This window comes from Apteryx mantelli, chromosome 2, assembly GCF_036417845.1.
Source record: "Apteryx mantelli isolate bAptMan1 chromosome 2, bAptMan1.hap1, whole genome shotgun sequence".
NCBI classification, from domain to species: Eukaryota; Metazoa; Chordata; class Aves; order Apterygiformes; family Apterygidae; genus Apteryx; species Apteryx mantelli.
In genome coordinates, this window is record NC_089979.1 from 56,221,993 (window position 1) to 56,238,650 (window position 16,658).

The 16,658-nt window shown below is 46.0% G+C and overlaps 1 protein-coding gene across 2 annotated transcripts in view; it reads left to right on the plus strand.

Annotated features, from left to right (window-relative positions):
- Positions 1-5,131, plus strand: part of MTCL1 (microtubule crosslinking factor 1) — a 111,014-nt gene extending 105,883 nt beyond the window's left edge. For both annotated transcript variants that reach the window (XM_067290692.1, XM_067290693.1), the window contains exon 15: positions 3,900-5,131. In XM_067290692.1, coding sequence (XP_067146793.1) covers positions 3,900-4,124 — 225 coding nt within the window. In that variant the 3' untranslated portion in view covers positions 4,125-5,131. The remainder of the gene's footprint in view (positions 1-3,899) is intronic.
- The last annotated feature ends 11,527 nt before the right edge of the window (positions 5,132-16,658 follow it).

The window sequence follows — 16,658 nt, forward strand, 5'->3', positions numbered from 1 at the left end:
TATCATGGAATTTATAAATATTACCATAAAAATGCAAGTTAGGTTTACCCAGCTGTCCATATTAGAGCAGTATGAACATTTCTCTTCTATAGCTGGCAAGGGTGTAAATCATGGAGGTTACACAGCTAAATGGCAGTGGGGGCCAGACCCATTTCTGGAGACAGCAGGGTGAAAGGCTCGGCCACGTGGATCCATGGCAAAGGGAGCTGGTGGTCCTCTGGCCGCCAGGGCAGAGCAACTGCTGTGCACTTGCAGCTGAACCCGGCAGCACTGGAAGGAGATGGTAAAAAAGTGGGAAAGATGGTGGCAGAAGGCGAGTGCTTTTATTTCAGTTTGCGTCTCCCTTTCAGGGCCACTGTTAAGTAGGAGCAAGAAGGGAGAGGCAAATAGCTTTCATCAAAGCTTTATATGGGCATCCATGTAACATAAAAATTAGTGGCTTTTTTGCCTTTTAAGGATCTCCTAAGCAGAAATACTCTCTCAAAATCAAACAAAGGAAAAAATACAGCTTTATTCCTCTTTCGCAGTAACTTTTTTTGTTTTTCCCCTGGCCCTAATCAGGCTTGGCAAAGGATAAAAGACATCTTTCTCTGCTGAGTAGAAATGTTTGGACTGTTTAATGCCATGTCCACTTCTGAGACTCTGCTAGGTTTGCGAGGGGTTGGTTTGTTTGCTTCTTTCTTTTCTAAATCTGCTTCTGCTAGTGGCTTATCTTTTTTTTTATCATAAGTAGTTTCCCTTGTGGTACAGCGGTAACATGATCTGAATGGGTAGGAACATCTGGAGACTTCCTTGCCGACAAGAAACCTTCACTTTGAAAAATAATTGATTAAAACAATTCTTTCCAACCTACTTGCTTTCTTTCTCTTTTCTGTCTGTTCTGTCCAGAACCAAACTGTCTTATTAACTGCCCCCTGGGGACTCTAACCCTGCCTGCCTCACTGCTGTAAGTCCTTTCCGCCTTGTTTCCAGCCCTTTCCGAAAGCGGTCGCTTCGAATGCGCGGGTTAATGGCAGGACGTGGCCGCCGGCGGTGCCCCGGCTGCCCTGCGCGCCCGGCGCCCCGAGCCCCGCACGGCTCCCCACATGCATCGCTCGGGGAGCGCGCAGGACGGGACCCCAGCCTCCCGCTGGTGCATGGGGCGCAAGCGTAGGCCGGCCCGGAAAAGGTCAAACTTCAGTGAAAATTTGGGGGAGGAGGGGGCTGGTTCAAACTTTAAAAACTGACAAAGTTTAAGACCCGGGTAAATGTATGCAGTGATGTTGGGCGGGGTGGGGAGTAGGCTTGAGCAGCAGCCCAAGGGCTGGTGGGTGCGTGGGGTCCCAGCTGGTCCCAGCCCAGTTTGGCCAGTGCCAGCTGGGGCGCTCCCTGGTGGCTCGGGGTGGGGGGGGGTCACCAGCTGCCACAGCGTGGGGGGGAGACACCATATAGACATGGGCTGTGACGATCCACTGCGCCTCAGAGCCTGTTTTATTCACTAACACAGACGTAGCCTTGGTGGCTGACAGCCTGGTCTAGGAAAGAACTAGCAACTAAAGCCAAAATCATCTTTCCCGGGGTCAATGTCCAGGCTTAGAAGTGCTCCCCCCCTCCAAAAGCAACCGTTAAACTAAATTACCCAAAAGATAGTAGTTTTTTAAACATTTCTGGCTTAGGTACCTATGGCAGCTGCATATGGTAAGTGAGGACATTTGGGGTTTCAAAAACTGTTCTTGGCAGTTTCCTTGTAACGGCTCCATTTCCTTAAGGTACCCGAGGCAGCCCAGCTGCAGGTGGGGGCACCACGCTGGCTCGGCAGCCAGCGCGGTGCAGGATTACGCTGTCCCTCGGTTCTCTGCCCTGGAGTAGCAGCAATGGCTGGTGCAGCGCGTGTTGTGCTGTGCGTGTGTATGCCACAGATAAGAGCCTCACCCGGCCTGTCCGTAAAAGCTGCCCAGCATCTGTGGGTACGCTATAGCGATTCTTTTGAATTGGGAGACAGCAGCAGCAATAAATTTCGCTATTACAATGCTGACTCTCCTTTACTCCTGTGAAACTAGGATAAAGCAGCCAGAAGCCAGCAGAGCTATAAAGATAATCATTTTAAGCTGCTGTTTAGAAAGAGTCTAAGAGCCAAACCAAAAATTGCATAGCCTCAATTCATCACGTTGCACTGCCTGTCAGTCTTGCTCTGCGTATGGCTTTCTCTTAACAAACCTGAATAGAGCGGCAGCTATCACAGGCCATGCGCTGCCCCAGGCCCAGTGGGATGAGGTAAAGTCAGGACACGGAGTCAGTCTCCTTGTTAGCATTGATTTATAGTGTAGCCTTTACTGTTGTTTTACAGTGGGTCGTTTTTAAGTTTACAGGGCAGGTTATGGGGGGGAGGAGGGAGCATGCACGGAGGGAGCTGGATGCATGCAGGACCTGCAGCCACTCACCAGCGCGTCTGTCGTTCCTTGCGCTCTGCAACGCTGGATGAGTACTGCTCTGCCTTGAACAGTGGTGTGCAACCTCGGATCACCCCATGGGTTGCGTGTTAACCAAAGGCACTGCGGTGAGCCCTGTGCAGAGACTTCCCTGAGTCCAATGAGGCCCTCTGCCCTGAAACACGCACCCCCAAACGCTGCATTTCTTATACCTCAGCTCTGTGTCTTTGATAGGTCATGAAACATTCATGTTTGATCCTCGCAATTCAACTGAGATATTCAATGGCATATCACCTTGTTTGTTCACAGTTCATATCATGTTACCTGATCCAATATCTTCCATCCCTAGTCACTCTTCTCTTTCTCCATGTGAAACTACACTGAATTCTTCCTACTGCATTGTTCCACTGCTCCCTTTGTTTCTCTTTGGTTCACCACGCCAGAGCTTCTCCTTTCCATTGTGTGGTTTGTAATCTCTATCATCATTTGCATTCTGATTCTAAGACTGATTTTTATTCAGCTCTCTTGTCCTCTCCAGTGACTTCTCCTCGGTGTATGCATTTCTATAGGTTGACAAACTCAGCTGATTTGCTTCTACAAATTCGAAAGTAGGCAGAGAAATTCAGACATTCTGCTTTGGCATCAGAGGACAGACTTGCTCCCACAGTCAGTCATCTTGATATAATAAGCATGCAAAGCAATGCGTGAAGTCTAGCTGTGCTAAGAGCAAAGTCCATAAATATTAGAAGCAATTATCAACTTAGTGTCAGGGTGAAAAATCACAAGTGCAGTGTGTTTCTAATTGCACCGGCAGGCTATCAGTCCTGAGTAGTGGAAAGTTGGTGGAGAAATAAAATTTCAGTTTTCTTCTATTTCCGTGAATGTCGTCCTTAATGTACAGTACCACTGATTCCTGTAATTCAGACTCAAGCAGCTGACAGTCAGGAGTGATGTTCTAGAAGTTGAAATTTGTAGGTAAGCCTCATCTTTAAGCCATTTGGGGGTCATAACTAGTGTTGTAGTCATTATTCTCTTGCTAGGAAGTCTTTCCTACACGTCAGTCTGAACTCTGCAGCAGACAAAAGGAGAGAGAGGTTGATTTTCACCTCCCTTGTAAATGTAGAATTGGGCACTTTTATGCCAGGTCAGCACTTAGAGCAATGTGATGACTAGTGGATTTTACTGAATTGTCATGCAAATATATTTTTCAGCTCTTTTCTTTTCTAGCACAAGGCATATTAGCAAATGGAAGTTTGTCAGCTACTTCAGCTCATCCCAAATCTCCTTCTTTCATTCTCTCCTTATTCGTTCCATAAATCATGGACATATATGCAGATATCTGGAGCTCACACATAGAACTATGTTTGCTGCTTGCTTGTGTCCTGTGACATGACAGATGCTTAGCTTAGTCTGATTTTTTGAATTCTCTGCAGATCCCAAACACCTCTAATACAAGTCACTAACCACTGTTTTGCTCTCTTGGCTGCAAAGGAACTACCTTGTTCTGCACTAGCTCCGTCCCTTGAACCATGCTTCTCCCGGCCAGAGAGACCAGCGAACCGGCGCCCGCCGTCCCGATGGGCTTCACATTCCCCCACGGCCTCCCAGTCGCAGTCCACCGGAGATCTGACTTCCTCCGAGGAGCGCGGAAGCAAGGAGCCGCCAGCAGAGACCCTGGCCAGTGCCGCGGGCCCAGCAGACGCGTCCTGGGAGTGAGCCGCTGCCGCTCGCGTTAGCAGCCTCCCCCGTGAGCGGTCTCTGTTGGAGAGGGTGAGATCGAGTGGTGGAGGTCACCAAATGCCCTCAAACGCAGCTGCTGAATGTCCACCCTGTGAAACTGAGACGTTTCTAGAATGAAACAGTTAATGTGCCTGTAATAACTTAATTTTTTTCATAGCTGAGAAAACTATTTTTGTCTCCATCTTTTCTACATACAGTATATTAACAAAAAAAAGTAAAAAATGATATACAGATAAAGTAAGATTTAAAATAAAATGTAAATTAAGTTTTAAGGGAATTTGAATACGTGCTCATGCTCTCTCCAAATACCAACTCCCTTTTGGTTATATTTGTTTTCAATTTTGGTTTGGGTTTTTTGGGGGTTGGGGGTTTTTTTCATGTAAAACTAGGGTCTTAAGTTAATTTTATTCTATTTTAATGTCAGTGTTATCAGTTTTTAAAGGTAAGGTTCTTAAAGATGCTTCAACTGGCTGAAGCAGTACCTTTTAAGTAGTGAAGAAAGCCATTAAGCTAGTTCACTAGAATTGTATTAATTAAGATGGAGGGGAATACAGGTAAACTCAAGAAAAAAAAAATGTAAAAAAAGAATGCCTCAGAAAGTCTTATGGAGTTAGCTGTAAAATACACATACAATACTTGACTTGCATGCCTCTGGGTCCTAGCACTTTAGTGCATGTACATACTGCTACTGTACTTCTACCATCACATAAATGTGAGTCAATCTGTTTCACTGTAATATTGTTGTGAATTTACCTGTACTGTACTTTTATTGTTGGTATTCTTGCATTGACTATACAAAAAAGAGTTTTTAAATTATTGTTAACTGTTCGACTGGCTATGTACAGTGTTTACTGAGAACTTCCTTTGTTTTGGGGAAAAAAAACATTGAGAACTCTGGGCATACTGAATTGTAACTGGTCTTGTTTAAGAGTCTGTTGGAGACCATGTGAAGTGGAAATAAAACCCTTAGTATTTACAAACTGCTAGATTGCTTCATGATGTTTATTTCCAATCGTAGTTCCCGTGGTTCATTTGACTGGAGAAAAAAAGCCTCCAAACTCCTCCTTCATTCATAAGGGAAGGAGAATGCTGCTTTACATGAAAGTAGTAATGGCAAGGTACCTATTATGCTGGGCTCTCCAGACTCCTGTGGACACTCGATCAGGCCATGGGAAGATTTCTGAAGTCCCTTACTGACCTCTGCAAAATAGTTTGCTCACTGCGGTAGCAGGACCTATCCTCGCAGCTCCTCTGAGGTGGTATGGCTTGTGGCTTTCAGTCATTCATGTGAGTGAAAATAAGCCAGGTAAACGTAATATCAAAAATATGACAAGATCGCTGTTAATCCAAGTCTCTTCTGCATTACACACAGAATCCAATAAAACCAGAGCTTTTGTAAAGCTGGTGGCTAATGTGTAGCACTAAATGCAGCTGAGAACTCAAACCTTCCCAAGACGTGGAAGGCACTTGAGCTATTTTGCCTGGTACCATCTGTCTGGCCATATGCTTTCTCTGGGAGCCCCAGGACTGGTCTGACCAGTTATTCCATGGCTGAACTGGCTCATTCCTGTTTGATTTCCCCTTGCTTAGGCTCGGTTATTTAAGAGCACCATCTGGGCTCCCTAGAAGCTTTCCTGGTTTGTGCTATTGAGCAATAAGCTCCTTCACATCCTGTCCTGCTGTGCTATGGCTGGTTTTCTAGGAAGTTTAATTCAGCTGTTGGACAAGAACAAACTCCTGAGCTGTTGGGTCAGCTCCCAGATAAAAGCTGGTAGAGGTCTTATCTGTCCCACGTCAGTTAGGACAGCGGCTATTAATCCAGTGTCAAAATGTCCATCTCTGGGTCACCACTGTGAAAATTGGCACTTGCTGAAGTAGCAGTGACCAAAGTACTGTTGTCCAATGGTTCTCTGGTGCCCTAGCCAAAAAGCAGTGTCTAGTCCCACTCCCAAAGCATTGATCGCATCAGATACACAGTTGTTTCAAAGCCTCACTGTTAGCATTTTTCATGAGCATTAAGTAGACACACCAAGTTTGAATACACAAAATGATAGATGGTGGCCACCCTACTTTTTTTTCCAAATCTTGATAATCTTCTAGCTGCAACACTTACTTAACTGGTGCAAGAATTTCAGTTTGGGAATAGAAGGAGGAACATGCCCAAGAACTGTTTAGAAGGTCAAAGAAGAGTCACAATGATTATTAAAGAAGCCCTAACTCACAAATGAAAGATCCTTGTTTGCTTTCAAAATCTTCATTGCCAGGAGCAGTTTTCCAGGGTGGGCAGCAGGGGATACTGATCCCTTAAAAGCTGTTTCTCCTAGATGAAGTAAGTTAAAAAAGTTGCAAATGCAGTACTAGCTACCAGAGAGTAAAAATACTCTTCTGTCCCTTGTGACAGCTGTAATTTTTTTTAATGCTGCAGAAGAAAATTCAGATGACTGCTTTGTAGCCTTGATATCAGAAAGTGGTATTTGCCTTTCAAATCAGGAAATACACCAGCCCAGAGCATTAGCTGTTGGCCATCCTGAAATAAGAAGGTATTTGAGGATAAGCAGCTGGCTGTGGTTTGTCAGGTAAACTGCTTACCAGAGAGCAGGAAATCACTGAAACAAGGGTGAGACAGCGCATAGCAAGAAGGAGAAGGTTAAGTGCAAATAGAAATTCTGCAGACAATCTTAAAATGAATCACATTAATTAAACATAAGTTCCTTTCTAGTCTAATTAGCAAATACAGCGACACCAAGAAATATCACGTTTCTACTGGCCCTTTGGAAACACCAGGATTTTTATCTTCTAAAATTGCTACTGATAGAGTCGGGGGATTTTTTCCCCCCTCCCCATTAGTCCAGCACATTCCATAATCACGTAAATAAATTATAAAATAAATGATGGGTCTGTAGTCCATCTAAGGTTATTTTAAAGGCTTCTAAGATAGAATAAAAAGCCTTTTCAGAAGATTTGTGGCTCACTTGGTGTCCGTGGAGCTGCTGAATTATTGCCTCATGAATAATCAGGGCAAGAGCAGCCTCAAAGATTGCCACACAAATTAGTTTAAAGGGATGTGAAGACATCTGTCGTAGCTTCGCCTGACGAGGCTGAAATAGATAGCTGGATTTCGCTCAGGGAATTTTTTTTCGGCGTCTGAGCTTATGGCCCTGGGATATTACCTAGTACTCAGCTGGTAATTAGGTGAAGGACTGGGGCCCACAGCTGGCTCTCCGACAAGCCAGCTCCCGCAGCGCCGCAGCCCCATACACTGATTTTATGCCATTTCCTCCTCCGTGTTCAGGCACTGTCTCTTGTCCCGGCGATGGATGGGACCCAATGTCCGAATTTGGGGCAGCACCACATCTGCGTTGCACCTCTGCGCCAGGCCAAGGGTCAGGCTCATGCCATCCTTCCTCTCCTTACATCTCCCCCTGCGTTCCCCCGTATCTGCAGCCATCAAGCTCCCTCCTGCTCTCTTTGGAGATATCATATCCCTGGCAGCATTTTGTTTCCTCCCAGTTCCCCTAGTTTGACTTCCAGTTAAGTAAATCACTGCAGCCTGCTAGAGTAATATTAAGCTGTTGAGTACATATAATTTTCATGCAAAATGACAGCTAATGTCTTCAGTCCTCACATAGCCCAGCCTGCTTTCCAGAGAGCCATAATGGCTTTAAGCAAAGTCTGCTTCCCTTCCCTGTTTATCATCTTTTTATCCATCTTGCAGGAGCATGAGACACACTGCCTTCAAAGTCTGAATGAGAGATATAGCTGCCCTGCTAGAGATGTCTCTAGAATAAAAAAAAATCTGCCTCTATTTCTCAAAATGTCCATTTTTTTTCCTAGAAGAGCCAAGCCAGGACTTCTCCTACCATTATTCATTCTTCTTTGCTGTACAAACACCATGCAGAGGCTCCAGCCAATCCTGGCATCCTCCACAAAATTTGCAAGACAAATCCTGCAGTGCTTGGTGGTCTGGGCAGGCTGTCCCAGGCAAGGGATCTCTCAACGGGCCACTGAGCCTGAAAAAAGACAGTGCTTCCCTAAGAAGCAACTATTTTGAGGGAAAGGTAGGGCTGGGGTTGCACAGACCTAAAGCACCTCCTAAGGAGCATCTGGTTTTACAGCCATCCAGTATAGCTCAGCACTGCGGGAGGCCCGTGGGTGGAGGGTGGCAGAAATGCTCCCTCACGCACGGAGCTAGCCTTGCCCAGGGCCATGGCCGAGCTGTGAGATGAGAAGGTCATGGAAAGAAAAATCTAATACAGTGTCTTCGGCAGCTACAAGTACATGGATGGCTGCATGAGAAGAGGGAAAAGAACTAGACTGGCTATTGAGTTTTCTGTGGCTCTTTTGATGGCAATAAGTCTGGCGGAGCAATGTAAGCGGATACTGTGCTAACAGGGAAGAATCTGTTGCTAGGCTGTGCAATGGGAATCCTATTAAATGCTGACAATAGAAAATTTTGTTTTGTCTTGTTAAATCCCTAGAGGTTTTTTTATACCTTAATTGGATTTTTTAATCCCTACAGTAAGGCCTTAGAATAGGTTTACACAGAAAAATGTCATGGGCCCAGGTGCTCTGCTCATCCTCCTCCTGCCCCCTTCCCTGCTGTAATCCCTGGGGATTAGGCTGCAGATGAGAGCACTCAGTGCAAGTGGACAGCCTCCTCCCAAAGCCATTTCTCGGCAGATGCTTTTTTCTTACTGAGTTGGTGGCTTCCAAAACACTAAACCCTGCAGTAATGGGCAACAGGGCACAGTTTTGGGGTGTTGAAAAAGGTGCCACTGATATTAAGCTGCATAGGTGAGGCGTGCTCCATACAGGTTACCTACTGAGAACTGCAGTTTTAAGTGCTTAGGCAATTAGAAACATAAATCTCATTGATTTTCTTCCCATGTAAAAGACAAGCAACTTGGATACTTCAGGAACTTACCACAAATCTCTGACCAAGGCTTCAGCATGTTTGTCTTTAAAATAGGGCCTTGATTCCTGATGTTGTCTCAGAGATGTGCATTGTATTGTTCATTGCTAGATTTTCTGCATGCTACATTGGTTGTACAGAAAAAAATATCCACTTTGCATACATGAATGAGAGGAAGAACAATGAAGGCCATGATTTTGTTACGGCTATTTCCATGACAAAACCAAAGACTTTTGAGAGGGTATTTTCTTAGTACAATGGCACTGTGGTTTGTCATGGAAATCACATCTTAGACAAAATCAAAGCCTTGGCTCCACAAATTATCTGTGTTCCCCTCCATCTGTGATGCCTCTGACAACACCACAGCTTTACTATTTTTACTACTTACATTTAAAATGTAAGTTAAATATATCATTTTGTACAGCCATCTTAAATATATTATATCAAGATGAATAGACGTGTAATCACATTAAAAAAAAAATTACATTATTAGAGAAAGAAGTAGTAGGGTGTTGATATAGTTGGGAGAAAAGCAGAAATAAATCAGGAAGACAGAATTAGCCCCTGGAAGCCAGCGCCCCAAGCCATGTTCAGTAAATAATTAGCCGGATCCTGATTTCCCTGTGAGCAGCCCTGAAACTGCGACTTGGCCGAAGCAAACCTTGAGTTGTGCTGTTGCATGTGGAGCTACAGGCTGGGACCTTGCCTGTCTATAACACTAACCAATTGTCATATAAGCCCTCAAGTTTTCAGGGTGATAGATTGACCTGTCCAGTGGTGACATCTTGAAGAACGTAGTGATATCCAGTGGAGGAGAAACTGTGGGACGTTACTCCCTGAATTTTACAACCTTTTCGCATTAAGAACAGAAGAACAATTATTTACTCAGAAACTGCAGTATTACAGTGCAACATGTCAGCATTAATCATCTCCCCATGTACGTGGGTTACTTTTGCTCAGCAAATAATTACTGCATCTTCCTAGCACAGAGCTAAATAACTTAGTAGAAACATTTCCCTGATCAGAAGGATCTGACGGAGCTCTTGGTTGGAAGGACTCTGGGTTAACAGAATCACAAAATCACAGAATGGTTGAGGTTGGAAGGGACCTCTGGAGATCATCTAGTCCAACCCCCCTGCTCAAGCAAGGTCACCTAGAGCACGTTGCACAGGATTGCGTCCAGGCGGCTTTGGAATATCTCCAGAGAAGGAGACTCCACAACCTCTCTGGGCAACCTGTTCCAGTGCTCTGTCACCCTCACAGTGAAAAAGTATTTCCTCATGTTCAGATGGAAGTGTCTGTGTTTCAGTTTGTGCCCATTGCCTCGCGTCCTGTCACTCGGCACCACTGAAAAGAGTCTGGTCCCATCCTCTCGACACCCTCCCTTCAGATACTTGTACACGTTGATAAGATCTCCTCTCAGCCTTCTCTTCTCCAGGCTAAACAGGCCCAGCTCTCTCAGCCTTTCCTCATAAGAGAGATGCTCCAGTCCCCTAATCGTCTTTGTAGCCCTTCGCTGGACTTGCTCCAGTAGTGCCACATCCCTCTTGTACTGGGGAGCCCAGAACTGGACACAGTACTCCAGATCAGGAAGAGTGTTGCCAGCAGGTCGAGGGAGGTGATTCTCCCCCTCTACTCAGCCCTGGTGAGGCCACATCTAGAGTACTGCGTCCAGTTCTGGGCTCCCCAGTACAAGAGGGATGTGGCACTACTGGAGCAAGTCCAGCGAAGGGCTACAAAGATGATTAGGGGACTGGAGCATCTCTCTTATGAGGAAAGGCTGAGAGAGCTGGGCCTGTTTAGCCTGGAGAAGAGAAGGCTGAGAGGAGATCTTATCAACGTGTACAAGTATCTGAAGGGAGGGTGTCGAGAGGATGGGACCAGACTCTTTTCAGTGGTGCCGAGCGACAGGACGCGAGGCAACGGGCACAAACTGAAACACAGACAGTTCCATCTGAACATGAGGAAAAACTTTTTCACTGTGAGGGTGACAGAGCACTGGAACAGGTTGCCCAGAGAGGTTGTGGAGTCTCCTTCTCTGGAGATATTCCAAAGCCGCCTGGACGCAATCCTGTGCAACGTGCTCTAGGTGACCTTGCTTGAGCAGGGGGGTTGGACTAGATGATCTCCAGAGGTCCCTTCCAACCTCAGCGATTCTGTGATTCTGTGATTCTGTGATGTGGACTCACCAGGGCTGAGTATAGGGGGAGGATCACCTCCCTCGACCTGCTGGCAACACTCTTCCTGATGCACCCCAGCATACCATTGGCCTTCTTGGCCACAAGGGCACATTGCTGCCTCATGCTTAACTTGGTGTCCACCAGCACTCCCAGGTCCTTCTCCGCAGAGCTGCTTTCCAGCAGCTCAACCCCCAACCTGTCCTGGTGCATGGGGTTATTCCTCCCTAGGTGCAGGACCCTGCACTTGCCTTTGTTGAACTTCATGAGGTTCCTCTCCACTCACCTCTCCAGCCTGTCCAGGTCTCTCTGAATGGCAGCACAGCCCTCCGGTGTATCGGCCACTCCTCCCAGTTTTGTATCGTCGGCAAACTTGCTGAGGGTGCACTCTGTCCCTTCATCCAGGTCATTGATGAATTGATGAAGAAGTTGAACAAGACTGGACCCAGCACTGACCCCTGGGGGACACCGCTAGCTACAGGCCTCCAGCTAGGCTCTGCACCGCTGATCACAACCCTCTGAGCTCTGCCATTCAGCCAGTTCTCAATCCACCTCACTGTCCACTCATCTAGCCCACGCTTCCTGATCTTGTCTATGAGGATGTTATGGGAGACAGTGTCAAAAGCCTTGCTGAAGTCAAGGTAGACAACATCCACTGCTCTCCCCTCATCTACCCAGCCAGTCATTCCATCAGAGAAGGCTATCAGATTGGTTAAGCATGATTTCCCCTTGGTGAAGCCATGCTGACTGCTCCTGATCACCTTCTTTTCCTCCACATGCTTGGAGATGGCCTCCAGGATGAGCTGCTCCATCACCTTTCCAGGGATGGAGGTGAGGCTGACTGGCCTGTAGTTCCCTGGGTCCTCCTTCTTGCCCTTTTTGAAGACTGGGGTGACATTGGCTTTCTTCCAGTCTTCAGGCACCTCTCCTGTCCTCCATGACCTTTCAAAGATGATGGAGAGTGGCTTAGCAATGACATCCGCCAGCTCCCTCAGCACTCGTGGGTGCATCCCATCAGGGCCCATGAATTTGTGGGTGTCAAGTTTGCTTAAATGATCTCTAACCCACTCCTCCTCCACCAAGGGAAAGTCTTCCTTTCTCCAGACTTTCTCTCTTGCCTCCAGGGTCTGGGGTTCCTGAGGGCTGGCCTGAGCAGTAAAGATTGAAGCAAAGAAGGCATTCAGTAACTCTGCCTTCTCTGCATCCTTCGTCACCAGGGCACTCACCCCATTCAGCAAAGGGCCCACATTTTCCCTAGTCTTCCTCTTGGTACTGATGTATTTGAAGAAGCCCTTCTTGCTGTCCTTGACATCTCTCGCCAGATTTAATTCCAAACGGGCCTTAGCCTTCCTCGTCGCATCCCTGCATACTCTGACAATGTTCCTATATCCCTCCCAAGTGGCCTGTCCCCCTTTCCACTTTCTGTATACTTCCTTCTTCTGGTTGAGTTTTGCCAGGAGCACCTTGCTCATCCATGCAGGTCTCCTACCTCCTTTGTTTGACTTCCTACTCATAGGGATGCACCGCTCTTGAGCCTGGAGGAAGTGATGCTTGAATATTAACCCGCTCTCTTGGACCCCCCTTCCTTCTAGGGCCCTAACCCATGGGATTCCTCCAAGTAGGTCCCCAAAGAGGCCAAAGTGTGCTCTCCTGAAGTCCAGGGTTGCGATCCTACTTGGTGCCCTGCTGCCTCCTCGCAGGATCCTCAACTCCACCATCTCACGGTCACTGCAGCCAAGGCTGCCCCCGACCTTCACATCTTCCACCAGTCCTTCTTTGTTTGTTAGTACGAGGTCCAGCAGCACACCTCTCCTTGTTGGCTCCTCCACCACCTGTGTCAAGAAGTTGTCACCAATGCTCTGCAGAAGCCTCTGGGACTGTTTGTGCCTAGCTGTGTTGTCTTTCCAGCAGATATCGGGGTGGTTGAAGTCCCCCATGAGAACCAGGGCCTGGGATCGTGAGGCTACTTCCAGCTGTCTGTAGAAGGCCTCATCGACTTCCTCTTCCTGATCAGGTGGCCTGTAGTAAACACCCACCACAGTGTCACCCATGCTAGCCTGCCCTTTAATCCTTACCCATAAGCTCTCAACTCCCTCTTCATCCACCCCTAGGCACAGCTCAATACATTCCAGTTGCTCTCTCACATAAAGAGCAACTCCACCACCTCGCTTTCCTGGCCTGTCTTTCCTAAAAAGCACGTAGCCATCCATGACAGCACTCCAGTCATGCGAGCTATCCCACCATGTCTCTGTAATGGCAATGAGATCATGGCCCTGCGACCGCACACACATCTCTAGTTCTTCCTGTTTGTTCCCCATGCTGCATGCGTTGGTGTACAGGCATTTCAGGGAGGTGATCAAGCATGCAGGTTTCCCAGGAGGGGTAAAAGAGGATCCTCCATAGCCACATCCCATGCGCACTTCCCTGGCTGCATTCACCTGCTGGAGGCGTCCTGACTTGAGCTGTCTTTTGCCAACTACCCTGGCACTATAGTGACTAGCATTAATCCATTCACTGCGGACCCTGTCCTGCAAGCCCTGCTCAGCTAACTCTGGCTCCCGGTTACAGAACGGGTTGATTTAGTCAGTCCCACAACCAGGGATTCTGGTTTCTCCCAGCTGAGTGAGCTACCCTCAAATCACCCCAAAGCCAGTGTGGAAAGTCCCTCTGGTGCTGGTTCTTCAGGTTAGACAGAGGCAACTCAGAAACCAAAGTGGAGCCAGGACAGAGAACAGGATAAGGAACTAGCATACTGTTACCTGAGGCCACTCTTGACCTGAATGAAAGAAAACCACCCTACCCCAAAATTAAATTATGATTTGAGCTACTTAGCAAGTTAACTAAATTTACTGTGACCTACATACCAGAAAGCATTGGAAATGTGGAAATATATCTTACAGTGGGAGTCAGGTTACTCAATAAAATCTAGTTTAAATTCACATACGCTTTTCTCAAGCCTGCATAGGTCACAAAGCAGAAAACGGCCAATTTGAAGAAGCAGTGAGACATTTTTAACCTTGACATCTATTGGGTCAGGCTTGCAATGATTTTAGTCCCTTGTCAGGGCAGCAGACAATGCTGACAGATCAACTGATTAGCCTTGGTGCATATTGCAGCACAGACACAGTAATTACAGCCTAGAAAGAATTGTTTAAACAGAAAATAATGCATTAAATGCAAAAAGTTCCTTGCCAGATGCCTAGAGGCAGGACCTCACTGGTTCTGATCAAAAGCAAAACACATCAGGCAACACGCTGGTCATTAAATCTTCTGAAAGTACATGTAGACTAAGGAGCAACCACTTATAAACAGATGTAGTCACAGAAAACAACAGAATGAAGTGCATACCTTGAAAACAGAGTCCCAAATAAAAATAAAGTTATATCTATCTACCTAGCTATCTACCTAGCTATTTATCTATCTTTAAAACCCGAGAGTTTGTTTTATCTTTATCTATCTATTTTCAGGATTCTCTGTCCTATATATGAACATATATGGGGCAAAACCAATCCCCTAACAATAGAGTCCTTGCATGGTCTATAAAATGGTCTTTTCCAAAAAAGGGTAGAGGAGATTTCTTCAGACCAACACTGGAGCAGATCAGCTGGACTTTTCCATGCTGCTTAGCTTCACTTTCTATCCCATATCAGCATCACTCAACTTTTAACAGCAGAATATTGCAAAGCTAGTCCTCGGAAACTAAAAAGCTGAGTCACCCTATACTATTTGCTGCACTCTTTTTAAATATAGTCTTTGTGCCTAAAAGCTCAGTTCAGAACAAGAAGATAAATGCAATGCAGAGCTTTACAGATAGGTTAAATGGACAGTGAAAATTGTCCTTTAAGCAACTTAGCAAGTCTCAGTGAGTGGAGCCTAGCATTTTTTCTGTGCTAATGAAGGACTAGGCAAGACAGTAACTGCAGAAACGTCTAGAGAATAGTGTATAAGTCATGGCGTTTTTTGCTGTTGTTGTTGCTTTTCTTTCTAAACAATTTTTACTGTTAAATTTTGATTTCTTTTCCATATCAGTCTTAAGCATACAGACGCTATCAGAAGATGCATACATTGGCTTTCAAACTTCATCACAGCTAGCTTCCTTTTTCCAGCAAGCATCTGAGTGTGTTGCCATGTTTGTAAAACTACCTTTGATGCATGCTTTATGCAAACAAGCCTTAGCTTTAGGGAGCAGCAAGCCACGAGCTGGCACATACATCAAACAGCATGCAAATCCTTCCCTACTTAAGAATTAGTTTATAGGGTGCCACTGGACTGTAAAAATATAAAACACCTGCCAGATACTGTAGAGCTATGGCATTATATCGCTTTATGATGACTGTTTAAAATAGCTACACATTCCATTAATAGAGCATATAATTTGCAAAACCTTCAGTGAGACACCTATACCCTCAGCAGTGTATTCAAAAGCAATAAGAAATAGTAATTAGTCCTCCAAATATGTTACACCAGACTGGAAATCATAGGAAACATCCCTGGATCTAAATGTAAACCAAGTTAACTGGAGTTTAGTCTATTGACCGAACTTGCTGGAAATTGGTTTTGGCAGCAAGATAACAGTAATAACAGGCAAAAGGCACTACTGTTCACTGTGGAGATGTGCAAAAAGATTTTGGTAAGTCCAAAGGCAACCTAACCGTAACAAATGTTTTGGGAGGGGAGGTATCACTTGAAGAAGGGTTGCCTTCAGTTAACCAGGTATTTTCTAAATAGGAAATGGAAGAGGAAACATTGTGTCCCAAATGAAATCAAAGACACTTTGTGTGCTCAGCTCCTCTGAAAAAGTGGATGTAAAAACTGGCACCTAAAAATATCCCCCTCTCTTCTACTCTGTCCTGCCATGCTTGCCACTTCAGTGTATGATCACTGCCATCCCATGCTTTAATAAGCAACATGACTAACATCTGTCCCATAATTTATTTGCTCATCCTCTCCCTTGGGAAAGACGTGTGCAGTGGAGACTGTTTTTATTATGTATACACACGAAAATAACTAATTACACAAGCACACACATGTCACGATAAGTCTTTTCAAGATGAAAGAAAATGTGCCTCATACGTAGGGCAGGGAGTGCTGAGGTTTTTCCTGGTCTTCAGTTCCTGTGGGAACTGGGAAACTGGGGCTACGTCCTGTGCAGCACAGATGGACCTCACTCTTCTTCTGGCTAAAGCACTGTGGTGCTGGAAAGGTATCATCAGCAACACCTTTGGCTGCCTTAGCATCCTTGAGATGTCCTTGGCCTGGCCCATTGGGCATCTTGAGGGTATGCGTTCAGGCCATCATCTTCGGTCCGGTTCTCTGATAGCAAATACATGACTGAGAGGGCAGCTGCAGAGGGGATGCATGGCATTGACCTGTGCCAACAGGAACTCCCTGCAGCGGCCCCGCAAGATGTGTCACACTAGG